This window comes from Caenorhabditis remanei, chromosome X, assembly GCF_010183535.1.
Source record: "Caenorhabditis remanei strain PX506 chromosome X, whole genome shotgun sequence".
NCBI lineage: Eukaryota > Metazoa > Nematoda > Chromadorea > Rhabditida > Rhabditidae > Caenorhabditis > Caenorhabditis remanei.
In genome coordinates this window covers 4,554,232-4,581,448 of record NC_071333.1, presented here as the reverse complement: position 1 = coordinate 4,581,448, position 27,217 = coordinate 4,554,232, and the positions used below count along the sequence as shown (strand labels likewise).

At 36.6% G+C, this 27,217-nt stretch overlaps 4 protein-coding genes across 4 annotated transcripts; all 4 read left to right on the top strand.

Annotated features, from left to right (window-relative positions):
• Positions 1–897: 897 nt before the first annotated feature.
• On the top strand, positions 898–1,497 carry GCK72_022880 (uncharacterized protein; the record flags this gene model as incomplete). The annotated part of the gene is made up of 4 exons (XM_003102897.2): positions 898–1,004; positions 1,052–1,157; positions 1,206–1,306; positions 1,356–1,497. 4 exons carry the CDS (start codon positions 898–900, stop codon positions 1,495–1,497), a joined length of 456 nt encoding a protein of 151 aa, XP_003102945.2.
• A 1,229-nt stretch (positions 1,498–2,726) lies between these two features.
• Positions 2,727–3,382, top strand: GCK72_022879 (uncharacterized protein; the record flags this gene model as incomplete). Its single annotated transcript, XM_003102860.2, has 3 exons — positions 2,727–2,852; positions 2,898–3,226; positions 3,274–3,382. The coding sequence occupies 3 exons, from the start codon at positions 2,727–2,729 to the stop codon at positions 3,380–3,382; spliced, it is 564 nt and encodes a 187-aa protein (XP_003102908.2).
• A 15,864-nt stretch (positions 3,383–19,246) lies between these two features.
• On the top strand, positions 19,247–20,357 carry GCK72_022878 (uncharacterized protein; the record flags this gene model as incomplete). The annotated part of the gene is made up of 3 exons (XM_003102899.2): positions 19,247–19,305; positions 19,354–20,160; positions 20,222–20,357. 3 exons carry the CDS (start codon positions 19,247–19,249, stop codon positions 20,355–20,357), a joined length of 1,002 nt encoding a protein of 333 aa, XP_003102947.2.
• A 6,344-nt stretch (positions 20,358–26,701) lies between these two features.
• Positions 26,702–27,140, top strand: GCK72_022877 (uncharacterized protein; the record flags this gene model as incomplete). Its single annotated transcript, XM_053735107.1, has 2 exons — positions 26,702–26,887; positions 26,937–27,140. The coding sequence occupies 2 exons, from the start codon at positions 26,702–26,704 to the stop codon at positions 27,138–27,140; spliced, it is 390 nt and encodes a 129-aa protein (XP_053578673.1).
• Between the last annotated feature and the right edge of the window lie 77 nt (positions 27,141–27,217).

The following is a 27,217-nucleotide window of genomic DNA, read 5'->3' as shown; positions in this document are numbered from 1 at the left end:
TGTACTCACTTTCTAAAGACGTCTGTTATTTTCCATTTCAAGAAACATGTCTGCTGCTTCTTTAGAAGCAACGATAGCAATGCAGTCAATCATTTCCTTCTTTCTTTCTTTCTATTATCACTCTAAAAAATTCATCGAAAACTTTATAGTATTTTTTATAATACATGTGTTTTCGGACAAAAACTGAAAAACACTGGTCGTCTTCAGTAGCTTAGTTTTGTTGTTTCTCGCTTCCCGAACTCATTGATGTTAATCCATTTTCTTTAGCTAACAGTATGTGAATTACAAAGTCTAAACTTTTTCCTTTTTTGGTAGCAGAATAAAGAATTATACATATTTCCCTCATTCCTTCAGTCGTAAAAATCGTTATCTATTCAGAACCCATGTCAAATGACTCCTTCGTCAGTTTTGAAATTGAGAATTGGACAGTAATAAAACCGGGGCATAAGATTCTGATTGACGTGTCGTGAGAAAAATTCTGATCAACAATTTCTAAAAATCTAAGAACAACTTGGAGCAAACGGTTTTATTTTTTCGATTGAAACGTCAACTGTAAAAAAATAAACACGAATGTGAACAGATAATGAAATAGAGAAGGATTTTGATTCAAATATTAAGACCAGTTTTCTTTCAGCTCAAATTGCGACATTACACAAATTCCAATTGGTTGATGTTATCAAAATGAACCATTACTTTGGTTGCTCCCAGTTTATTAGTTTATTATCAGAAGATGGCTAGCATGTAGCCAGAAACAAAAAAATAACCGTCCAGGTCCTAAAAATTTGTATAAATAGCCACCGTATCGGTTACCTGTCATCTCAACACCTGGAATTTGTTGAGGGAATTGTGATGAAATTTATTATTTTCTTTTTATTTTGTTCATTTTTTGAATTATCCATGTCTAAATATTGGGATAATCCCCGACTTACTATTCAAAACGAACTGCAATGTGATATGAATGCATTGTTCTGTTTTTTTGGTTCTTACGACGAAACGAATGTTTTGTGAGTTTGAAGAGTATTCTAAAATTTAACAAATACTCCCGTTTTAGCTACACAGGAGCAACTGTTGTCCAGATTCCTCTGTCGTGTTCAAAAAGAGTAGGAATCGTCAAAACACACATCGGGCTGAAAAAGTTTGGACCCCGTTATCTGAGAGTAAGTTTTACAATTTCTGGAACTGCGAAGTTGTATTCCCTATTTAAGGTTAAGCATCACATAAAATTACACATCACTCATAATTGCACTAAAGACGGTCAGCTCTTAGCTACTTCAAAATATTCAGCAGGAATTCTTTTGAAAGAGGAGTAAATAAAAACTTTTTTTCTTCAAAAAATTATCAGTTCTAAATTTCAGAGTCACCACCATCGAACTCAAAACTGATCTTCTCAGCATCGGACATCCAGTAACTCAATATAAGAGCTTCTTTAGTCCAAAGTTTGTGTTTTTCAACGATGACTTGTTCTTTAATCAAGACGTTTATGAGGAAGACGAGTGATTTATTGGAAGACTTGATTTGTGTTCTTTCATTAAAATGTGGTTAAAACTAATAAACAATATCTGTCGCATCTAGAAAATGTGTGTTTTTCTGCTGTCATCTATTTCTCTCAATTGCAGTTCAGTACTCACAAAGATGGAATTAATTTTATCTACGTTTTTTAATACGGAAAGTTGTTATTTTTTCTCTCCATTTTTGTTCACGACTTTGTTTTTGTCACATGCTGTGGTTATAGAAATCAATTACTTTTATTGTCATGCCAAGTCATCAAACTCAAACAAAGCAACCTTTTTTCCTTATCTTTCCGTGCGCTCGTTATCATTAATGTTCAGTAAACAGTCAAACATCAAGTCTTAGTTTGGTGTTGACAAATGAGCAAAAGGGGTTTCATATAAATGGTTGAAAGAATTTTAGTGAACTCAAGATGTAAAAAAATCTGGAATAAAGAGTAGTGCAAAGCAGTTGGTTAAAACGGAGGTGATCCCCTCAATTGTTTTTCACCCTCTGCCGATTTCTTGTTTTATTACGTGGTAAGTTGGAACAAGTGTCACTTCACATGCTGAATATGACCGGAGTTCTATTTTTCGCTTTGAAAAGGGTAGAAAAAAAACACTCGAGCATGAGGGAAAAATTTAGAAGAAGTGTGTGAATAGAAGATGGTGGCCTTTGAGAGCGTGTCGCGTTGTCGACAATAGTCTCATATCAAAAAATGTCTAGTTAGTTTACAAAGTAAACCAAGAGGTTCAGTTTCAAAATAAATAAGTATTTAAAGGCCCTTTTCTAATACGTTATAGGCTCAGAAAGTGATTTCTCGCTTGGTCTGTTACATTTTGAGATATTTTCATCTGTGGTTTGCAATTGGCTGAACATAACGTGTAGAAAAAATGTTCAGTTACCTTTAGAGTTTTCAAATTTCTGGGCTAACTTAATCTCCGTTTTCTATGACAATTTAGAAATCCTGATATGTTCTTCCTAGTTCAGTTCCGGTTCTAGTTACCTACAATACATATACCAATTTTTGATATTTCTGCGGCCGCAGATAGTTTTTCCGTAAATTTTTTGATATGCGATCAAAAAACACTTTCAAAAACTGTTTGGTTTTTTGAATACAAAGCACCTCTGAGAACGTTGCCAAATTCCCATTTTTGAGGGGCAGTGCCGACAACAATTTTCCCAGACGGTTTGAAATAAATACCCTCCTCTGAAACAGAAACACCATCATTTTCAAAATGAAACCTCTTCTTCTTGTCTTCCTCTTTGTCTTCTCGGCCGTGTCTGCCGATGAACTCGACAAATTCAACAACCTTCGTAGAGGATTTGCAAAATCTAACGCGATGCCTGATATGTGGGAGCTGGTAAGAATTTCAAATGTTTTACAGTCTCAAATCTAATAATTTTAGACGTACAGCAAGGAACTGTTAGATATCGCTTCTCACATCGAGTGCCCGACCAAACCAGGTGCTAACTGGCGTTTCTTCTACCTTAACGGAGGGAAAAACGCAAGAGATTATGATAATTTCTTGATCGAATGGTTCAAGAAGTTCGAAAAAACAAACGCATCAGTTGTCACCGCTCAAGTCAAGGAATGGGAGAAAGGAACTGCATATTTCTTGGAATACGTCAACCCAATTCAAACCAAACTTGCATGTGTTGATAAACAATGCACTATTGAATCGACAGATCTTAGTATCAAAATCAACTATAGAAGAATGTGCTTGTTTGGACCAAAGTAAGTTTTCTTGATTGTTTTAGAGTCTACCAACACTAATCTTTAAGTAATTACCTCGGAATGACTATGCCCATCGATGAGAAGTCCGGAAAAGTTCCAGGATCGAAGTGTGGACCAAACGGAAAGAATAACGACGGACTCTGTGTTCCTAAATAATTGCATGTTTTGAGTAAATGATACATTTATGGGATGTTTTTGTTGAATCATAACCAAAAATTATTCATTTGTGAAAGAGAAAAAAAATCAAGCTCTGGGAAATGCAACATCAAAAATACTTTTAGTGAGAAGAAGAATATAAGGAAATCACATTAAAGCACCACTTGGAAGAATAAAAAACACACGAATTTTGGTAAAGCTGAGAGTGATGGAGGAGGATGAAAAGTGACAAAGTGGATAAAAAGATGTTAACTGTTTTGAATCATTGATTGGCAATACAACATGAGGAATGAGACAAGGGAATTATGCAAAAAAGACTCGGCTGTCGTCGTGGACATATAGTTCGGTTTCGTCAATCTCGACTTCTTCTCCATCAATCTCCCCATTTGGCTGAACAACATCCGATACCGCTGCATTGTTTCCATAGACATCATTCTCAACCAAAATCGAGGTGTATGGCCGGTTCAGTTGAATAGAACGAATCGTGTTACTCCCAGACGACAGTTTCATTTCCTGGAGTCTCTCCGTTCTGTAGTGAACGCGATCTACAGCATTCATTTTCTTCAGTTTAATCGAATCCGTCTTTTCAAATTGTGCTCCAGAATCCGATTGAGCATCATCCAATTCTTCAATTGGGCCCAAAGCAGCGGAGAAATCAATCTGGTGAGATTGAGTATTATAATGGACTGTGCTAAGACGGTTCTCAAATACTGTGGCTGGCTTGTTTCTTCTGAGGACGATTCGAGCACGATTTCGATGACGTCGGACCAGGAAGACACACAGCCCAATAGCAGCAAGAAGACCGAAGATGATACCCGACACTGTTGGAATCACAGGAATCGGCTCTTCTTCTGCAATGGGATGATTGAATCCAAAGTGGAGTGTGCCAGTGACGGGTGTTGGAGAAGAGACAGCCAGATCAAATCTGAAAGTAAAATGGATGAACTTGATTTCAAAGGTATATTTTTCTACAAACCTTCCCAAATTCCGATCCAAAATACAAAACATATTGTTCATCCTGTCCATATGCTCCAATAAATCGTTGTCGATCAAGACGGAATCCGTTGCATTCAATTGAACGGTCATCATGATTGTTTCACATTTGCCGAAACCAACTGTAGCCATTTCCGACAAGGAGGAATTCAAGCGAAGAGTGAGCGATCGGTTTTGGATTGCATCTGAAATTGAAATTTGAGCCAGATATGTTTTTCCTAATATGGTTATACAACTCACCTCCAATAAGCTTTCCGAGTGCCAGATAATATACAACTGGATGCATTGAATCTCGATGAATGTTGACGATTTCCTTGGTGTTCATCCTCCCAGCGTCTTGAGTCTTGATTCTCTCGGACTTGGAAAAGCGGAAGTGTCCTGATGCCTTCTTTCCATATGTGGAGAATTGCAGAGTGAAGCTGAAAAAGTTTAATTTTAAAGTTTCTAATAATTTTTTCTTTCATTTACTTATGCACTTCGTCGGGCGTGACAACTTCGGAGAGACGACTGAGATGTGGAATCCATGGTCCAGAAAAATAGAAGCGTTCCTCTGAGAAAGGAATCGACCGGCCAATCAACGCCCTGTGCTGTTTTTCCAGACTGAAGGAAATGGGCTCCGTTGAGTCGATTTCCAGCATCAGCATGAAGTTCAAGGCTAAAATTTAACTTACACAATTGTATCTTGAAGAAATTAAACTCACATGTATCCAGAATATCTCTCAAATCGATCCCAACTTTTCCTTCTCCAATCCAATCCGAAAATCTGACCACTCCTGTTTCGTCCACATTGATGAATGCAGGAGTCTCGGTTGTTGTTGTTGGTGGCGGTTGAGTAGTGGTGGTGCGTGGTTGGAGATGGAACAAGAGGGTGGTGGCCAAACGGCGATCAGAGATCACCATGACACTCAATCTGAAAATCAAAATTTTTATAACCAGAATATATCATTAAAACTTACCCAGAGTCAATCCTCTCGGTACCGCAGACAGTTTGGTCCAACATTCGCATCTTCAGCAATAATTTCTCATCAACTTCATGATTTCCATTGTCATTAATTGTAATGATCTCGCTCAGCAGCAAGTTGCATTTTGTAAAGCGAATTTTGATGGGTCCTCCAGATCCCATTTTGATTACCATCTGCTCTGTACCGTTTGGCGTGAGAGCTGAAAGAATATAATACATTTTGATTATAATGCTTTTCAAATACCTCTGGAAACAATTCCTCCAAGTTGAACGTTGTACAATCCAACCCGATTAGCGTCCTGTCGGATGTTTACCTCCTCGAATTGATTGAGTGCATTTTGAGTCTCTACACATCCTTTGAACCGGGTCAAGTTGAATGACGCATCGAATGAGCTGGATGGTTGCTCTGCCGGGGAACTCACTATGATGAGCCTAAAACAAATTATTGATAGATTATTATTTGAATTTCTAGTTTGCTTACTTGTTGTTTCCATAGCATCTCTCCTCGTGAACCAAATGACGGAGATATTCGACCCAATATGGTCCGAGTGCAATGGAACCGTTCATGATTGGTGAAACGGTTTCCAAGATCATCTCGTCACAGCAGCGGAAGGTCACATGAGCCGGGAACTTGTTGGCAACCTCAAGAACTAGCGATTCATTGTTGTGGAACGCTGAAACAACAATCATTATTTATGAAAAATCTTCAAGTTATAGAGCTACCGTAGTTCAGATAGGTCTGCCACTCAAAAGCTACTTCCATCTCTTCACTTTCAACATTTCTTCTTTTCACGGTATGGGGAAGCATAGATACGGAAGACGTAGAGTTTTGGAATCGGGCATCATCAGTGGCTTGAAGTGAAGACGAGTGGTTTGGGAGAGGAAGAAGGACAAGAAGTATTAAACAACAAAATATCATGAACGGTTTCATGATTGTTGTTTTTCAGAAGTGGAGTGTTGAAATAACTGTAAATAACAAAAATGGAGGATTATAAGACAAAGAAGGATGGCGGAATCTGAGATTCAGAAAACAGTTGATGTGAGTATGAGTGAACAATGGATCAGAGAAATACCACCGTAAATTATTGCGTTGTTAGCTTAACTACAAGTTTTGAAAAGTGTCCCAGGTTTCACTAATTGTTCATGTTATTTATATATTTTTTCGAAATTTTTACTTTCTGTTCGACTTAGACCTCCACAAAAATTATATTATTTTCAATCGATCTTTATGCTCAAAGCTTTAATTTTTTTAAACTAGTCACGAAAAAACAGTCACAACAAAAGACGTTATATTATATATCTCTTTCTCATACAAACACGTGTTTTTGGAATGACTCAGAAGGTCCTATTTGTTGCGAATTTCTCAATTTTGATTTATTGATCTGAAGTAGCAAAAGAAAATTCTGGAGAAACAATTTCTGTTGCGAAATAGTGGTGAATACAACCGAAGTAAACATACCGCGACATTGTGATGACTAATTCAAAAAAAAAGTAATGGGCAAGACAATGATGCAAAAGGTCAACTAAGTTCCGAGAGCTTTTAAATCTCAACGTGAGAAAGTTTGATGAGTGACGAGAGTTCGTTTTTTAAAGTTTAATAGAGGCCTATGCACCATTTCTGGTTAGTTTTATTTGCAGAAAACTCAAAATGTGAGAGAAAAAGAGACAATGAATATTAAAAAGTTTTTCACAAACGAGGGTCGCATTTATATAGTGTTTATCACACACAGACGCGCTCACGACTTGGATTACTGGCCGAGAGACACAATCAGGTGCCGTGATATTTGGGGGCAAAATAAAACAAAATTTGGGTGGAAAATCGAGTAAAACAGATGCACTAAAGTTCCATTTTCTGACTAGAATATTTGGATTCTGGAGGCCGCTCAGCAGTTTTTGAAAACCGGTTTCCCATCTGAATTCGATTGTCTTTTAATTTTGTTAGATTTGGTTGTTGAACTCCTAAGTTCGTTTAAAACATTCTTAAGACGGAAAGTGCTTTTTTTTTTGAATTTCTCAATTTCGATTTATTGAACTGAAGTTGTAAAATAACATTCTGGAATAACGATTTCCGTTGCGAAATAGTGGTGAAAAATAACTGAAGTAAAGCGACATTGTGATGACTAATTCAAAAAAAGTAATGGACGAGACAATGGTGCAAAAAGTCAATTGGGTTTCGAGAGCTTTTAAATCTCAATTTCAGAAAGTTTGATGATATGAGAGCGATTCAAAATAACATGAACTACATTGGGAGTCAAGCTAACCAAAAGTGTCCGCGTGATTAACTTTCAGGATATTGTCTACAGGAAGGCGGATATGGAACATGGCCTATGCGCAGTTTCTGGTTGCATTTAAATGCACAAGACTCAAAAGGTGACAGAAAAAGAGTTAAAAATATATAAAAATGATTTGGGTCGGACCTACATAACGTTTATCACACTCAGACGCGCTCACGCCTCGACCCTGTCCAAGAGGCATATTCAGGTGCAGTTATATTTGAGAAAAAATTCAGCAACATTTGGGTGGGAAATCGAGTAAAACACGTATATTAAATTTTGATTTTCAAACCAGGATATCTGGATTCTGGAGGCCACAATCTTTAAAAACTGATTTCCCATCTAAATCCAATTTTTCTTTTGTTTTCCGATTCTGTTAGCTCCTGTTAATGAACTCCTAAGTCAGTTTAGAACATTTTCAAATCAGAAGGTTCTATTTATTTTTTGATTTTATCAATTTTGATTTATTGATCTGAAGTAGTAAAAGAACATTCTGGAATAACGATTTCCGTTGCGAAATAGTAGTGAAAAATAACTGAAGTAAACAAACAGCGACGTTGAGATGACTAATTCAAAAAGAAAGAAGTAATGGGCGAGACAATGATGCAAAAGGTCAACTGGGTTCCGAGAGCTTTTGAATCTCAATGTGAGAAAGTTTGATGAGTGACAAGAGTTCGTTTTTTTAACGTTTGGAGTCGTTTTTTACTTTAATCGAACCAAATCTGGGAACGATTCAAAATAACATGAACTACATTGAGAGTCAAGCTAGCCAGAAGTGTCCGCGTAATTAACTTTCAGGTTATGGTCTACAGGAAGGCGGATATGAAACATGGCCTATGCGCACTTTTTGAATCGAGTCAGAGAAAAAGAGACAAAAAATATTAAAAGGTTTCACATACGAGGGTCGGACCAACATAGCGTTTATCACAGACTCACGTCTCGACCCTGTCCAAGAGGCATATTCAGGTGCAGTGATATCTGAGGAAAAATTCAGCAAAATGTAGGTGGGAAATCGAGTAAAACACCTATATTAAATTTGGATTTTTAGACCAGGATATCTGAATTCTGGAGGCCACAATTTTTGAAAACTGATTTCCCACCAGAATCCAATTTTTCTTTCGCCTTCCGATTCTCTTAGATTCTGTTAATGAACTCCTAAGTCAGTTTAGAACATTTTCAAGTCAGAAGGTCCTATTTGTTGCGAATTTCTCATTTTTGATTTATTGATCTGAAGTAGTAAAAGAAAATTCTGGAATAACGATTTCCGTTGCGAAATAGTGGTGAATACAACCGAAGTAAACATACCGCGACATTGTGATGACTAATTCAAAAAAAAGTAATGGGCAAGACAATGGTGGGCAAAAGATCAACTGGGTTCCGAGAGCTTTTGAATCTCAACGTGAGAAAATGTTGATGTATGAAGGAGTTTAGACTTGAAAAATGACACTATTGTCTTGTGTCTGGAATTTGGCTTAAAGTAAAAATACGTTATTAACTTCTCATTTTCTACGTTCTAATAAAATTTCATGTGATGGATATTAAAAACCAAATCGAAATCAGGAAGAACAGGAAGTGATACAAGCAGAGAGAGTCTGTCCCAGAATTCCAAATTTACTCAACGGTTTTGAAACGTCAGGAAGGGAATCTTTGTCCGAAAAATCCTATTTCCAGAAGGATATTTTGGGAAATGGTTTTGAGACAACGGGTATGTCATGGTCCAGAAATCAATTTAAAAAACCCGAGAACATTTTGAGGTAGAACTGTGAGTCATCATCAGAGGCATTTCAAAATGAAAATATGAAAAAGAGGAAACAATGGAAATGCGGTTGTGAGAAATGATATGGACAACGATAGAGAGGGGGCGACCAATGGCCTAGCTACTGCTATTCGTCCTTTGCGTAGTTAGCGCGAAATTCAAAAATTATACTTCCATGTCGTGTTTTTTTGATAGACTGGCATGCCCTATCTTTTTGCCGTCGAGTTATAGACATTCCAGGGATTCAAGATGCTCTTTTCAATAAAAGCGGGCTGAAAATTGCAATGAATAAAATCAGACTGTACTGTATTAGATAGCTAAAGTTTTTTACTAATCTGATTATGGTCGAAGATCATTTGAAAAGTGACATACATTCTATGCGGTGTCACAGGGGACATTTAAATCCCCAAAAATCGATGGTAATGAGAATCTTTTCAGTTTTATTTTTTATCCTTAAAACAGAAAAAGAGAAAAGTTAAATAAAATCGAACAAAGTTCACACTAATTTATAAAACGGGAACAGAAATTCAGGCTGAAAGGTTTTTCCGCTCACTACGTTGGAAAATTGGAGGTTGGAGCAATGTATGGATAAAATATTCTGCAACTTGAAATTTCGCCAAAGGTTTAGTTGCTATGAATTTTGAGTCTTATTTACTTTGACACAGCTGAATACTTCTAACTATGTATCTTGATTTAAGGTATTTACCCAACGGTTTTTATCAGCTTACAAGACGAAATTGGCAGGATCCGGCCGTTCAAATGAATTTCATTTTCATGTTTTTCCACTTTTCTCAAAAAATCCTTCTAGAATTTCTCAAATTTCAAATTGTATTCGTCGTATTTCGCAAAAAGTTCCATTAGGTCCAATCAAAATCATCAAAAATCTTTATTTTTGGTTTTTATACACAGCTTACCAAAAAAAAAAGTTATTATCAATTGAAAAAAAATAAAAATTGTAAATTTAAATCACGGTTAAAATAGTTCATCTTTTTGATGTTTTGATGCTGATATAACATCTGGTGGATGTGGGTGACATCGTGCAGATGTATCATTTGAATCAGAATCAGCTTGATCCTGATCAGCCTCTTTTTCCTTTTCGATGAAAATACTTGAATCGTGTTTCATTTTCATCCAAATAACATCAGCAAGACTCGGTCCAGCATCATTCAAAAACAGATCTTCAAATTCGAAAGAGTATTCATTAGAGTCTTCGTCTAAATCGGGAACGTTATCTGCATATCTCTTGGCACGGGAAACTGATGAATTTTTACTTCTCTGCGGTTTTCATCATTTGTTCTACTTCTTTTCCGTTTTTTCATTCCTGTCAACCCTTCTTTAAAGATGTTTTCCAACTATGTGTGTACCGATTCAGAGAATGCCTGTAGGTGAATTTTGACGTTTTTTGTTCATGTGTTGTCGCAACTTTTGAAAAGCTTTGGTAACGACTTCTACACGTGTTGAGGCAGGTGCTATGAGGTCTTCGAGCTGGAAACTGAACAAATGGATTTGCAATGTTATGAGGTCACTTACATGTAATCGATGTCTCTTGCACTTTGGTATGGCACAGTACCCATCTATGAGTTTGTATGCTTTTTTAGTGGCTTCAGAGTGAGGTGGCACCATATCTTCTTCCGAGTTTTCCATCCCGTTGAGTTCGGTCATTTTACAGCTGTTTCTATTAAGTTTCAAAAATCAGTACTTATCAACAAGAGATCTTGTGACTAGTTGTGAAAAACAAGTCTCCTCATGTCATTATTCTCTCTGACCACCGAAAATCTTGCAAAATAATGAGACATCAAATTTAGGATGATTCCTACTTACCGTGGGAAAAATAGTTTAAAAAGATAATTCAGTAAAAATAGGAATACAATTTTCGACGACTATTCCGGTAAGTCATCAGAAAGACATAAGTCGATCGGATGAGACACTTATATACAGTGTTGAACGGGGGCAATTAAAAAGTGACCTACAATTCATTTTCATTGGGCTTCTTTCTCTTTTGCTTTATACGGGTTTGAGAAAATACAAAAAATGACCTACAAATCAAACACACTTTTTCTTCGGGTTTCCGCTTTTTATCTAAAATGATTATTTTCATTGTTGTCTGTCCACCTTTTCTATGAATCCGCGTCAAGTATCTTTTGATTAATCACCAACAATTGAGACTATTAAGAAAAAAAGATAAAAATGAGTAATCATGGAGAAACACAGACACATGCAAAAAAATGCCCTACAAAGAAGGCGCAGCAGGTCACTTCCTCCTGTCCCTTCTTCTTGACCACCTTTTCGTTTTTTTTTTCGGTACGAGAGAACAATTAGTCGGAGATGCTATCTAGTTTCTTCTAATGCGATTTTGATTTATTAGGTTGGTGCGCGTGTTAGTGGCTTTTGGCCCTTCATCTCAATAAATCAATTCAAAATTAGGTTGGTGCATAATTATCTTTCTTTTTTTTGACAATTTTTTGTTATGAAATACGTGAAGGCTAAATGCTCACATAAAGAGAAATATAGTTGGTTAGTTCCTATAACTCATTGCAATTATACCTGTGACTTGACGTCCTCCATCTACTTAATCTCAGCCGTTGACAAATCAAAATATTTGAGGAGCCTTTTTTTGGTACCATTCTTCGTCTCAATTTTTTTCCTAGAAAATGGTGACGACAAACATTAATCTGAAAAAAAATTCTGAACATTTTTCAGTTTGTTTAAGACGAATTGAACGCAGTGGCACGGGGGCGCGATCGGCGCGGTTTGGAAGGTGGAAGTTATGAATCACAACTTATTTATAGTTAAGAATTTTTTTTTTACTTTTTTCTGAACCAAGATCTAAATTCATAGAATATTTCGGTTTCTTCTCGTTTTTCTTACAAATTTTCTTTTCGAAAATTGCAATTTAAAAAAATCGATTAAGTAATCAACAAATCCTCCTCATTAACCGTTAGTAATCTTCGGAAATGAACTAAACATAACCAGATAATGTCGAAATTTCTTTTAAAATTTGAATTTAAAAAAATCGATTTATACAACTAGCCTAAACACAACTGGCTGTGGTTTTAACATATTTATTAAAGAAGATAGAATAGACGCTCTCCCCTGAGCTTTTATACCAAGAAAAGAGGCGGAGCTTATAACAATATATAAAGTAGGACAGAATAGTATAGATGATGATTCACCTAGACGGTGAATTATAAAAGTGCAATAAGGTGAAAGGGGGGCACGAAAGTGGGAGAGTGTACAGTGTACAATCGAGTACACTCCCGGCCTTCAGAAAGGAAAGAAAGAAAAATACAATTAACAAAATATGAATTATCTTGTTGCTGTATTCTTCCCTTTTGACGACGTCGACGTGGTTAACTATAATGTCCGGTTGTTTTCGTCTGTCATGGTGGTATTCTTGAACTGGAGGTCTCTCTGTGCAGAGAGAGGCTCCCGGCGAGCAGAAGGGGTTGCGTTGCTGCTCCTTGATATATCTGACCTTGTGGTAACAGAGATTGTCCGGAGCGTAGTCTTAAAGTAATGTCTCTGACGCGTTGTTGATGCACGAAAGTGGGAGAGTGTACAGTGTACAATCGAGTACATAGCCACAGGTTTGTTTTTTTTAGAGAGTTATCGAAATTATCCATTGCTCCTTTCTTCTTTGTCACGTTTTCGTCTGAAATAATTTAAATCTCCTCCGAAATATTCCACATTTTCTATAAACGGAAATTTGTTCGGATATCTTCTTTTTTTCCAGTGTATTATAGAATAGTCTAATATAACAGTGTAGAATAGTCGAATATAACGTCCTTTTTTTTCTTTATCGATGTGCTCATTTTCTGAAAATATTGAGTTTGTTTTCCCAAAAATTCGGTACCTGCCAGGTCTTTTTGTAATATTTGTGGTTTTGAGTATTGTTCGCGCAAAAACATTCAATATGTTTTTGTGAAAACTAACAAGGGAATTGACTTTCGGTATGCGTTCAGAACTTTTTGTTCTCATGGTCTCATTCATGATGGAGACTCCTCTTTGACAATTCTTCAATAAATATTGTTTTTTTCGAGGACATGCCGGATAATCATACAGTGCCTTCTCCATTTGGGAACAATGTCAAAAACAAAAACAAAATGAGAAATGAGAACAAAAAGTTTTCTCAAAAAAAGTTTCTTACCAAATGTTCAGAAAATGTAGAAAACAGTTCGAAACGGAAGAAAACTTGATGGAATAGTTCGAAAACACTGTAGTTGACATTTTATGGCCAGTTTTCCAAATGCAAAAAAAAAGAAAAACGGGGAGGGGTCGATCCCCAGACCTTCCTCCTACCAGTCCCCCTCGCTGCCACGTGGCCATCCAACCGCTGGTCGAGAGGGCAGCTAGTTGTTTTTACGAACCCGATAGTCCTCCCGAATTGGCACTCGTGTTTTCTATGATGAAAAATAAGCAGACTTTCGGAGCAAAAAAGTCCAACTTTTCGGGAGTTTTGCACTTTTTCACTATTATCATTGTTTAAAGCAGATTCGAAACTATCAGTGTGCAAGTTTATAGAAAATTCTGAACGCATACCGAAAGTCAATTCCCTTGTAAGTTTGCTCAAATTTTGTTTTTTATTGCTAGCAAATTATTCTTTCTTGGAGAATAATGAGCAAAATAAGAATAATTCTGCAATTCTCTATGTTTGTGAATCGTACATAATTTTCCGTGAATCGATCATGCCTATGTTTTTTTAAAACTTTTCTCACTCGAAAATTGTGAAGTTCAGAAACGTTTCTGTCAAAAATCATGTCACAGTGGATTTTTTATTTTTCCAAAGTGATTTCCTACAAGTATCTATTGAAAGTTCCAGCCTGAATTTTAAACAAATGTTGGAACAGAAATTTCTAGCTCGCTAAACAAAAGGTGTGATAACGGAGTGTCGTTTACGTTATCTGTACAATACGAGGCGTGCGGAGATGTGCCACGGGTCAAATATCTTCTCCACCGCGCACATCGCCGGATAAGATGAATCAATCTTGTGTGTGTGCGTTTGACTGGCCCGCTTGTCGTAACCGTCCCCTCATATTATTGTGGTCCCTTTAGAGAGTGCAAGAGAAACGTCCGCTCGTTGCCTGCACCGCACCACAGATCAGTATTCGACGGATTGGACCATTTTATTGCTTTTCTCTGCTGTTTGCTTCGGAATTTAAACAATTCGAGTCGTTAATGGAGACAAAATGAGGAATCGGCGCTTTATTAAAAGGTACCGGTGAGTTACTTTACATATACCCATTGTTTTTAGTATTCGGGCTCGAAACGAAGCAAAAAAATAATCTTTCATATTGCAGGTAGCTTAATTTTCACAAAAATCGAAAACTTCAATCCTAATTGAAAAGGAAAACATCTTTTCTGCCGGAAACTTGTGGAGCGATCAAAGAAATTGGCATTTTGATTCCGACCAAAGCGAAGATTCAAACAACTTTGAATCTCTTCATTCTACAAAAAACCAAAACGAATAACACGGATCAAACCAAAATCAGTGAGTTCATTCCAAAAAATTGATCAAAAAATACTTTCTTGAAGGGAAATGTTAAAAGGACTCAGTTTGCAACCCCCACCAACAGAAGAACAAAAACTTATTTAAGAAAATTTAGGAATTCATGGATTCGTGAAGTCACTGGTCGCAGAAATTTGTTCAAGTGGCTGTAAAAAGATAATTGCTTCCGGTTGGCAACCTAATTCAATTATTTGTTTGTGCCAACACCCGATTTCCGTCCTAACAAAAGAAGAGTTACCTTAGACGGTTTCAGTTCAGAGGTTCATTGTTCAGAGAAAGAAAAAAAAGTTCTGCTTTGGAACTGCAAAGAGAAGAATTCATCTGTTGAAAGTTAGTATTTTTTGGTTTTTTTTAAATGAATACACACAAAAATCATACTTCAGTGACGGACATCAGTGAAAAATTAGTTTACAGGCCGATCTGTTTCCCCAATTCAGTAGCAATCAAGAAATGATGATATGTATACCCTGGTGTTCCGTGTCCTGCAGATCCCGATTGACCACTCCAAGAAACTTTTCTGAACCAGCTTCATGAAAATTGTTACAGCGACGCCAACAAAACGTGTTAGATCGATGAATGAGTGATTGAAAATGAAGCTGCCGCGTCCAACAAAGCGCCGAATTAAGAAGGTAAGTTTTCTGAAACTTCTCACAAATCAAACCTCGATTAATGATCTGCTTTGATACTGGTCAGGTGCACAAAGCAGTGGCAGAAGAGAAGTTGAGAAAACGACTCTCTTCTGTCCTCTTTGTCTGCTCGGCAACTTCATCAGATCTTTTTGATTACTTTGTCTTTCTTTTTCCAAATGGTGGAAAATGTTTGTCACCGATAGGAGGGAAAAAATGTAATTGAAACCATTTCATTTAGCAAATATTACCGTTAAAAGACACCCAAAACTGTATTTCTGAAACAAATACAATTTTTCAAGTTTACGTTAGTAAAATTGATGCCTTCGCTATCTACTTTACAGTGGAATATTCAGTTAGACAATAATTTAATACGATTCTTTAAGGTTTGATCAATTTTTCCCTTCTTTCAGGCGCGACAACAACGTTTAAAGACGGATTTAAGGAAAATCTTTTCGATAACGTCTCGAATTCAAAAAATTGCACGAATATTGGTACCTTTACAACATGAAATGGTGTTGCTGCTCCGCGAATTCGCTATCTGCAAAGCTTGTCAAGCTCTACAAGAATCAATGTGTTTGGAATGAGCCACGGAAGAGCCAGGCGTCAACCATGGTCGTCACAACAATTTTGGAAAGTCGGAGATGTCCAAACACCGAGAAGATCAGGAAAATGGGTCAAACTATGATAAATTGTTTGCAACATGTTGACGGATTGACTAAAGTGATAATAAGTAAAATAAATACTATTTCAACCCTATTTTTTAATGAATATCATAACCACTTTTCAGCCAACACCATCAGAAAAATAAATGATTGAAGACACTTCAAATTGATTACGGGATTCATTGGATTGTGAGCCCAACTCTCTGAAGCCTTCAGTTAACCGTTCCAAGGTCATGATGAACTATGCCAACTTCCTCAAATAACTGCCCTCACCGTCACAATCGTCACCACCTTCTGTACTCGACCTTTGTACCTTCTGTACAAAGGTTACTGATGAACTACAGAATTTTTCGAATAATTGCCTATTCTGAATCATTCACTTTAATTTCTGCTTCGACTCTTGGATTTATCAACGGCGTTTTCCTTTGAAGAACCAACATTAGACACAGACATAAACGCTTTTTTATGGGCAATGACGTCATCGTGTGCCAAGATCATCACGATACATACTGGAAAATAGTTTTTCTTTTTTACTCTGTGAAGCTAGCCACTAAAGCCAGTAACCTGCATCTGGACTCTCCGTTCTCATATTCAAATACTCAAACACTCATCGATCGTGATTATGGCGTGAACCTTCAACAACGAGTGTTTCTTCTGCATTAAATTTGGTGTAGTGGTCCTAGCCACAATAAAAATTTTTCATGAAGAGCGTTACAGTGAAGACATGATGCTTCAAAAAAAGGAAAGAAGATATGTACCTACGTGCTGCCCATAATCCTAACAATTTTTCTTCTTTTCACTAAAAACATTTCCCACCTTAGGAGTGTGGCATCACTGATTTTCTTACCATCACTTAAAACGCCAGCTATGTCCTGACCATTTCCTAGTAAGGCTTATCAGCCACGCACATCACTAATAGAGTAAAAAAGTAATCAAAAAGCGTATTACTTTACTTTGTTATTATGTGGCCTACTATGGCTGGTAGGTGGCTGAGATACAAACCTGAAGATAATTAAAAGATTGCATTGGTACTCTTTCTTTCTATGTGGTGGCAGGTGAAACAATTATATCGTGGCTGTTTGGTATAGACACATGCTTTTTCCGCGAGAAAGGAGTATACGAAAAAACGAATTGGGGACCAGTTCAGTGAATCAAAACTTCAATTATTGTCATTTTAAGAAATCACACGGTGGGAATATGAACTTGTTGAGGTCTACACACTTTCGATAGTGTTAGAGAAATTTTGGAAGATTGAAGAAACCTCCACATGACTTTTTCTATTTCAAAAAGAAAGAAAGCAGCAAAAAAAATTGCCAATTTCTGAAAAAATGATATCATTAAGTGTATTTGGACTGCTCATGCATGTTATAAATTTATAGTATTGCTGATGTTGTATCAACCGACTTCTGACTTCATATAAATCTATACATTTCAATTCATCAGCTACGGTTCACTATCATCTGAAGCTTATAAACGCGGCTTTAGAGAGAACAAGAGTTGGTTTTTGGTGCTGGTAGAGTTGTTGGCTCTATTACAGTTTAGATGTCCTTTGAAAACTTGAACGTCCCAAAAAACACTTAGACGTCCCTTAAAACACTTAGACGTCCCTTGAAACACTTAGACGTCCTTTGAAACATTTAAAAGTCCTTTCTGATCCCAAATATGTTCAAAAATGTTTAAACGTCCCAAAAAACATTTAGACGTCCCAAAAAATGTTTAGACGTCCTATTAAGGCGTCCCTTGAAGTCTGAAAAATTGGTTTTAAATAATTAGACGTCCCAAAAAGCATTTAGACGTTCCAAAAAACATTTAAACGTCCCAAAAAATGTTTAGACGTCCCTTCAACACTAAAAGCCACTGAAAGTGTTCAAGGGACGTCTAAACATTTTTTGAGACGTTTAAATGTTTTCTGGGACGTCTAAATGTTTTTTGGGACGTCTAAATGTTTTTTGGGACGTTTAAATCTTCAGAACTATATTTTGGGATTTCAAGGGACGTCTAAACATTTTATGGGACATTTAAACGTTTTTTGGGACGTCTAAACTTTTGAAAGGACGTTTAAAAAAAATTAGAGTTTGAAAGGACGTTTAAGTGTTTCAAGGGACGTCTAAGTGTTTTAAGGGACGTTTAAGTGTTTTAAGGGACGTTTGAGTTTTTAAAGAACATCTAAACTGTAATAGAGCCGAGTTGTTTACTAATGACTCTTCAACATCCATTTACTTCGATATTTCATTAGATAAGCCATCTGAGAACAGGACATATTACACGTGCATCTGATAACTATCCAAATAGCACAAAGATGCAATTATCCTGATACAATCCTCTAATGTGTCTCCGCCTTCTGTCTTTTTAGATTTTAGATTCACACCCGAATGACAGGAGAAAACCTATTTTTCCTTATTTTGCTTTCACAAATTTATCTTTTTTTTTTGAAGGAACCTCAGCCTTTCCACAGACTTCAATAAAATTTGAATCGTCTATGAAGTCATCTTCTTATAAATTTGTTTTCATTTTCAAGATAATTGTGTCTACAGATTCCAGATGACATAATCCGCGTATTATGATAGTGGTGTTGTTTGAACTTTAGTCAGTTCACTGTTTTCAACCGAACCTCGTGAATTTTGTAATGCATGAGTAATTCGAAAATACGTTATGATATCAGTTTGAAGGGCAAAAGGATACAACTCGCTTCTGATCATTGGTTTTTTTATCACGCTCAAAATTTTTTTCTTCAGTTTTTCCACATTCCTTGCAGTTTCGTGATTAGTCTTGCAGTTTTGTGATTAATGTATCATATAGTTGATTACATCCATTGGCACATTATGCAACCTCCGTTAGCCGTTAGCCTGCCACTCCACTTATCTACCCACCCTTTTCAACACTCCCGATATAATCTCTTAATTTCCGTTGAATGTATATCTCTGCCATCTGCTTGAAACCACTTTTTTTGTAAAGAAGGGCAAAGCGCGTTGTACTTGTATTTAATTTTTGCGATCCGTGTTCGCAAAAGTGTTCTTCTTCTTTTTCTTTCAGTTATCGAACTCGATATCTAAATTCTAATTTCAGACAAACGTTAATAATACAATGGCCTTACCAACAAATCTTTTCAATGCACCAAAAACGTTTTGGAATCTAATAGACATGTGAGTTTTCAGATTAACATCTGTTAAATGGATTTTTGTTTTTTGCAGGATTTTTCATAAGACCATTCCGGAAAATGCCGTGACGGTCATACAAAACTCAATGTATGCAAACGTAGAGGAGTTGGACGTTTATTGCGATGGAGAAGAAGATTTTTCGATAAGATTGAAGTTCTCTCACGAAGCAGAAACCAAGGTGATCCAAGCTGGAAGAATTCTCGACAACCGTGATTATCGATGGTTTGACGGAGAAATGACAGAAACCGAAATGTTCGACGGTCGTTTAACATTCTCTCTCTCGACTAAACGTGAAATTAATCTGAAAAACATTAAATGCATTCTCAAACATATCGTCGGATTTTTTGAGATACAAAAAATCATTTTGACATCAGATGCAAATGTGATGGATATTTTCACGTTCGAAACTAGGCAGAAGCTTTTAAAAGTGATTCTAAAAAATCAGGAGCTTTCACCGTATGATGCAAGATATATGCTGGAGGATTCAAACATCAATGTCCTCATCTTAGAGAACGTCAAGGTGAAAACCAATGGATCCCCATCTACCTATACCGTGAAACCAGATAAAGTTGTTTTGAAAAACGCTCCTTGGTTTTCATGCGACTCTCTTCATAAAATACGCTGCATTTCTTTTAAACTTGATTTGGACAATACGAGTGACAATATTCCTGAACTTTACCATCTGAGACACTTTATTTATTCCTGGGGAGAAGGCAAATTGAGCACGTTGGACAGAATGAAGTTGGTGTTGCCGGTCGAGTTTTTCAAAAAGAATTCGGATTATGCCGACAACATAATAGGACGCCTTGAAGATGACGATTCATTTAGTTTTGTCAAAGTGTGAGTTTTTCATTTGCTCGGAACAAGCATAGGCAACCAAAATTTCATTCTGAATTTTCAGGAAGACAACTGACGATAGGAAAAAATGCACATTCTATGGGAAAAATCACCAAATGAAAGAAGGAGAACTTACATTCGGAGACAGAATTTTCAATGATAGAACTTTCCTGTTTAGACTCACTGGATATATGCTATGAAAGAAGAGACTAAATTAACTACTTTTCAGGTCAATGTTTTTCTCTCGCAACTTCATTACTTTCTCCAATTGTTTTTCCTCATACCACCGAATGTTCTCATTGTTTTCCTTTTTCACCTCACACTATCTTTCATATCCTTTCAAAGACAATTTTGATGTCCCCCTTTCCTCATCCCAAAACGTTTATTTGAAAATAACCAACTTTGAAAGCTCTCACTTCGCAACATCAATTATCCTTCAAAATTTGATATTTTTGACAACTTCTGTATGTATCCATTATTTGAATCAATGTTTTTAAAATCTGCAAGTTTTGTCTACCTTTGAATAAACCAAGTTTCTTCTAAAAACGTTATTTTTTAATGTCCAGCACCAAAACATAAGCTTTGGAAAAAATAGGCCAACATCCTCCATTTGTCCGGCATACTCTGATTATTGACCACTTCTAAAAATTGATCAAAATTCTTATCATTCATTCTCAAAGTTTTACAAAAATTTGAAAAGAGATGCGTGGAATTCTATAAAATCTTCCTGCACCCTCTTGCTATTGAAAATTACAAAAGACTACGCCAAACAAGCTTTCTAGTAGACGGGATATCGTAGTTCATGCGTATGAATTGTAGAGAGAGTCAAAAATTGGATTTTATGGTGAGTGATCGTTTGTTAACTTGATCTCGAATGCTGAATTTTCACATCATTCCCAAATGACCTATTATTTTTTCGAAACCATTTTCTGGCTACTAACAATGACAAACAAGAAAATCCCTCAGTTTCTTTCACCATACACTACCAGAAATAACGAATGAAAGATGAATTGTCAGATTTTTCATAAAACTTTGTCGAAAAATGATCATACGCGGGGTATAATAGCTCATTCGATTCAGAAAAACCACTAGACTTCCAATTTTGAGAAAACTTGTGAGAAAAATGAAGAAAAACGCGTTTTCAGACGAAAAAAGTGACGTGGCTGAGAAAATAACCATATCTCGGCCACACTATGAGGAAGAGAAGAAGAGTAAGAAGAATGAAGAGGGTCCAGAGATATTCCCACTTACTGAACTCACACGAACACACGCATACACACACACACTCATGCGTGGACCACTTTTTTCTCCACTCACATTCAGTCCACAGAGGGGCCAACGTACACAGCGGTTTGACGGTCCTTCGGTATTGTTACATTCCTTCCTTCATAATTATTTATTCCTTCCACACATATGACCTCTTGACAGTGCCCCGAATAGATAGAAAATCATATGGTCCTTCTCTTCCTTTCTTTCTCCCCGTTCTATTAACTTGTTTGTTGTGTGTCTGACTATCGATAATGCTTAAAATAAGAGACACAATCTTTTCCAAATAGTTTCTTTTCAAAATTTTTAATTTATACCTAATTACCAAGTAAAACTCTGCAATGACTTCAATCCCGTTTATTTCATCATATACTCATCTCAAATTTCTAATTTTTGAAAATTTCTGCACTTAAGAAATGAATTAATCATTTTCCAGATTCGTCATTGCGTCTCCATATCAAAACAGCACCGAGAGAACCCTAGCAGTTTAATGAACCCGGAAAATGAAGAACGTTTTTATGCATGCTTATATTTTTGTGCAGGCCTTCTTGCAATGTACCCATTTCCAGTGAATCCACGTCTTCAATTGCCACAGACGTTGAAATGATCACGTTCTAAGCTACTAAGAGTACAGGATTGATGCAACAGGGTTCTGGTACGTTTTTGACAGAATCATTTTCACCAGGTCTATATGAATCTTTTTAGAACCGACGCACCTTAATGAACGACGTTTTTCAATAAAATCGTGCTCGATATGTAAAAAATGGGTTACAAAACCCAGGGAGACTCAAAGACCCCTTGATCCCTCAATCCCTCTCCTGAACATCAATCTACAGTGGTGAAAAACATTCTAGCTGGTCGCCAAATGTTGTCGTCAAGAATCAGCAGCAAATCTTGGTCAATTATGAAGCAGTCAGATATAATGAGTTTGCCAAATCACGATGTTCTTTTTGAACCACTCGAGCAACTACTTTTTACTACTCGAGCGACTGTTTCTCAAGACGAGACTATATGGAACTGCCAATATTCAACACCATGGTTTTTTGGATGCCGCATTGGTTGGAGAGTTTTTTTAATTAAAACCATGTCTTTGTAAGTATTCGTTATTTCGCGTTATGTATCAAAATTTACATGTTTTCAGAGAAGAAAAAATTGTGTACTACAGCGAAATCTTTTACGGCTATGAACTCTCCAGATACCAAAATGATTATAAAAATTGATGAGTGCCCACGCATCAATCTTCTAAACGTTTTTACTTGCATCTAGTCAGCGACCATAATGTTCGATATTAGAAAAAACAAAAGCGAAGACAACAATTTTCAGAACAGTGGAACATATGGAGAAAACAGGAGAGAGATTTGAACAATCAGATCATTGCTTTGTTGTTGATCTCATCTACTGCTCGGATTTCTTCCTGTTACGAAGAGAAATCAAATTGGCCTCTATCATTCGTTTTTGTCAACGTCTTGGGGCTGATTTGATTGACTGCGGAAGGTTGAATGAAGCTGAGATGGTGCAAATACAATATTCAGGATGTGGAAGAGTTTTTAGACGTGGAAAAGTTTTTCGAATCACGAACTTTTTCATAGAGTTGGTACTCATTCTACTTGTTCTTTGAACCACTCTGTACGAAACACTCAAGATTCAAAATTATCGTTTATTGAATGCTACTTTGGTCGAGGGATTTTGTCTCAACACTCTGGAAAACTCAAAAACATTTTAATGGCTCAACCGTCTACTCAAATATCCATCTACTGTGATGAAAAAGGTATTGTTGGTGGCCAATGGTTGTCGTCAAGGCTCTGCAGCAAACGTCGGCAATTCATGAAGAAAATCAGACGGAAATTAGCTACCCAAGCAACATGTTGTCAGTTTGTCGACCAAACTAAAAAAAAACTGCAAGGATAAACGCAACCCTATTTTTTGAATTACCAACTGTGTTATAGATGTTTGAGATTATTGGTCTCTAGACCTACTCGAGTGAATGGCGTGTTTATTTCAATTTATGTAATTAGATTGCCGTAAGTTTTCATTATTCTTTATCGAAAGCTAAACACATTAATCTTTTAGAAAAATGGAGGGAATCGTCTAAAATGGAGAAATATTTGCTGTCGTGAAGCCACTAGGATTGCTTTCAGTGTTGCAGCTGTCAAATATGATTGAAGAAATCAAGAACACTGGATTTGGACAGTACTGTTGATGGAATTCGTGATCATCTGAAAACGGTCTTCTCTTCGTTTCATCTTCCGGACGGAATTTTCAAAGCAAAAACAAAAAGTATGTTGTTAGTTGTAGAAACTAATCTTTGGCGCATCTACTGGCAAAGGAATACACCAATTTTCTAGCGTTAGTTCTCATTTTATCACGACTCTCAATAAATCTTTATAATTTCCAGGATAATCAAACGAATCAAGCTAAAAGAAAGCGTCTAATGGTGCAGACTGAGATGGCAATCAAAGATTGGACAGCGAATAGACTTGATCAGAAATGGAAAACATCTTTGGTTAGCTGGACATAATCAGCCCTTGTCCTTTTACCCTTGTTGGAGATTTTGTGGCGAAAAAAACAGTTTGAAGATCATCCTAAAAAGGGAAAACCAACAAAAAGGAATTGAGCACCACTCCCAGCAGAAACTGTTCTTCATATTGCGAAAAGAGTCGAAAATGTGTTCAGCCAAAGTCTACTTGGCTGTTTTCGACTGGTGGCGGACACGAAAGTTGTACCATATATTTCCCAATAATGACCGGAATCGATAGTGAGTTTCTATTTCTTTCACCGTAAGATCAGATTTACTGTAAAAGCGTCATCAAAAGTGCAGTGCGTTCAGCAGAATCCAGAACCAAAAAAACATATGTGGTACAGCATTTTCTTGTCTGAAAATATGTCTTAATTTCAGGCTGCACTCGACAACACCGTTAATGACTGTTGGGAGAGTCAACATGATTCCGTGGAGCAAGAATGAAACGAATAATTGAAAAACTTGTGTCTTATCTTCACCGGGACGGGTAGTTAAGATTGTCTGTGGTGAAAACAGTAACAGCCAGTCTTTTCCGCTTGTTTTGGTGTTGGCTGGACCTTGTGTTCATAATTATTAATAATTCAATCACATTTCTTTCCCGGGATCCAAAACCCGATCATTCCTTCAATGTTTGAGTCCACTCATGGTGACGCTCAGGTACTCACACTTCTTTTAATCTCCGTTTGTTATCAATATTTTTCGCGAAAGACTCCATTTTATTGGGGAATTCATTTTTATTTCTTTTCCGATGTTTTCGACACTACTGAAAGATTTTTATCATATTTTTTTGGTGTTTTGCAGATTGAATATACATTTTTTATCTTTAACCAATTTGTATATTCTTCATTATTTTACGTTTTTTATGAGTTCTTTGGGAAAATAACTTTTTTTCTACTGGAATGCTCAATTTCTTGAAAATTGCTTGAATACATGTTTCTCACCCAATAGAAGTTTTTTGGTAGAAAAAGTAAATAGTCTTGTAGTCAAGTCCATTGTTCGCGTTTCCTGAGATTGAAAATATCAATTTTCGGGATAATGGAACTTGAGACATGTAAAAGACGAATTTAATCTAGTATTCGAAGTCTGTTATAATGATACAAAGAAACGATCATTGGAAAGTTAATTGAAACAAAGCCCCGTGAAAATTGACTTTTTGGAAGAACTTTGTCTAAAACTGATTATATGTGAAGTATGATAGCTCATTCGATTCCGAGAAAAAAAATTAGAGTTCAAATTTACAGAAACTCTTGAAAAAAATGAAGAGCAAAGCGTTTTCAGCTGAAAAAGTGACGTGGCCTAGAAAAAATCAAATTTCGCCAGATACATTTCCACTCACAGAACTCACACAAACACACGAATACGCTTTTCTCTCAACACGCGGAAGGACCAACGCACACACCAATGGCCCTTCGGTATTATTACACATAAACGCTCATAATTATCGATCCGCTCACACATATGACCTCTTCAGGGTGCACCGAATTGATAGAAAACCATGCGCTCTCTGTTCTCTCCCTTCTTTTACTGTTCTATTATCTTGTTTGTTGTGTGTCTGACAAGTCATGATTCTTAAAATGAGAGACACTATCTTCTCTTTTGATAATTTGTTTTCAATTGCCGTAATTCAAACTCAATTTCGAATTTTAAAATCCTATGACGTCTTTCTCCTCTTTCTTTCACTTTATCTTATACATGCATTTTTGTTTTATACCCAATTTCAGTGAATCCACGTTTTCAATCGCTGCAGATGGAAAAACCACAAAAACTACCGCTCTGGTGGAAACAACAGTCAGTTTTCATGCCACAAACTTTTGGTAAATTTTTGGCTGACTCATTTAGACCAAGTGAATATGATACTTTTTTAGAACCGACGTGGCTTGACGAATGGCGTACTTTTTGGCTGAATAACAATCAACCACATACCGAGATCCTAGAAAATCAAATATTACTTTCTGGTGGGAAGACGAAATCAAAGAAACTTCAGTAAAATCTCCAAGCACGGGATTTGTGAACGCACTTGGTGGAAATATTGGGATGTGGAAAACGAATGAAATTGAATTTTAACGATGCTGTGCGATTTTTATAAATGCTGAGAAATGACGGAAAATGGATATTAGCTACACGCTGCTTTGGAAAAGAACCGGAAACTCTGCCACCTGAAAATTTGTAAGTAACTTTGTTTTTGGTTCAAGATTGTCAAATTGGGAGGCAATTGCAAAACAAAATAATAATTTGGAGTGTTGCGACGAAAAGTGAGATAATTAGTGTCAAATTATTGTCGTCAAGGCTCTGCAGCGACTTTCGACCATTATATTGAAGTTACAGCAAAAAGGAGAAAAAGTACTGCATAAAAAATTTGAATTGTGCTGATTCTTCAGACCCCACGTTGACGATTGGTGCGATTGCAGTGGATGAATTTTCATCATTCACTGTTGTGAGAGCTTCAAAACAATATTCGGATGTCTGGGAAGATTCGATCACGCCCTCTCATCAAGTTGCGGTTTGAAAGTTTCTCCATGATCTGGAGAACGTGCCGCTTTGCCGACTGTTTCAAAGAAACCAAAAACGTGTTGAAAAAAGCATATACAAGCAGTTGCTGAAAAGAATCGGCAACAAAATAGAAAATGTTCGAGATGATTGGTGTCTTCACAAATGAGTGACGTGCTTATTATTACAAAGCTGACTGTAAGTTTTCCTTACGGTTCGTCAGAAGCAAAACAGTTCAAAATTTCAGAAGAGTAGAGAAAATTGGGGGTATCAATGATTATATGCACTGCCGTGACGCTTTTGGAATTGGTTCCAGTGTTGGCAGTACTGATGGAAGAATTCATGATCATCTTAATGCATTCCTCAGTTTTCTTTATCATCTCGAAGGGATTCTTGCGAAGACTGATGCTTAAGGTCATATGGTGCCACGAAAAACATCAATCTGCTAGCAGAAACTTGGTCAGTACTTTTTTAAAATACAAATTTGTCAAAAAATTCACACTTTCAGAATAGTCGACCAAATTGGAAATACAGCGTCTGGGGGTGCAGACTGAGATTGCAATCGACAAACAAGCAATTGTCTACTCAAAATCCAGAAAGGATCAAGAACGCACTTGATGAAAACTTTGGAAAATGGAAAATGAATGAAATTGAATATAAAAGATGTGCGATGTTTTATAAATCCTGGAATATGTCGGAAAATGGATTTTAGAGCGCTATTTACCAACACGTTGCTTTGAAAAAACCGGAGACTCTGCCCTCTGGAAATTTGTGAGTAACTTTGTTTTT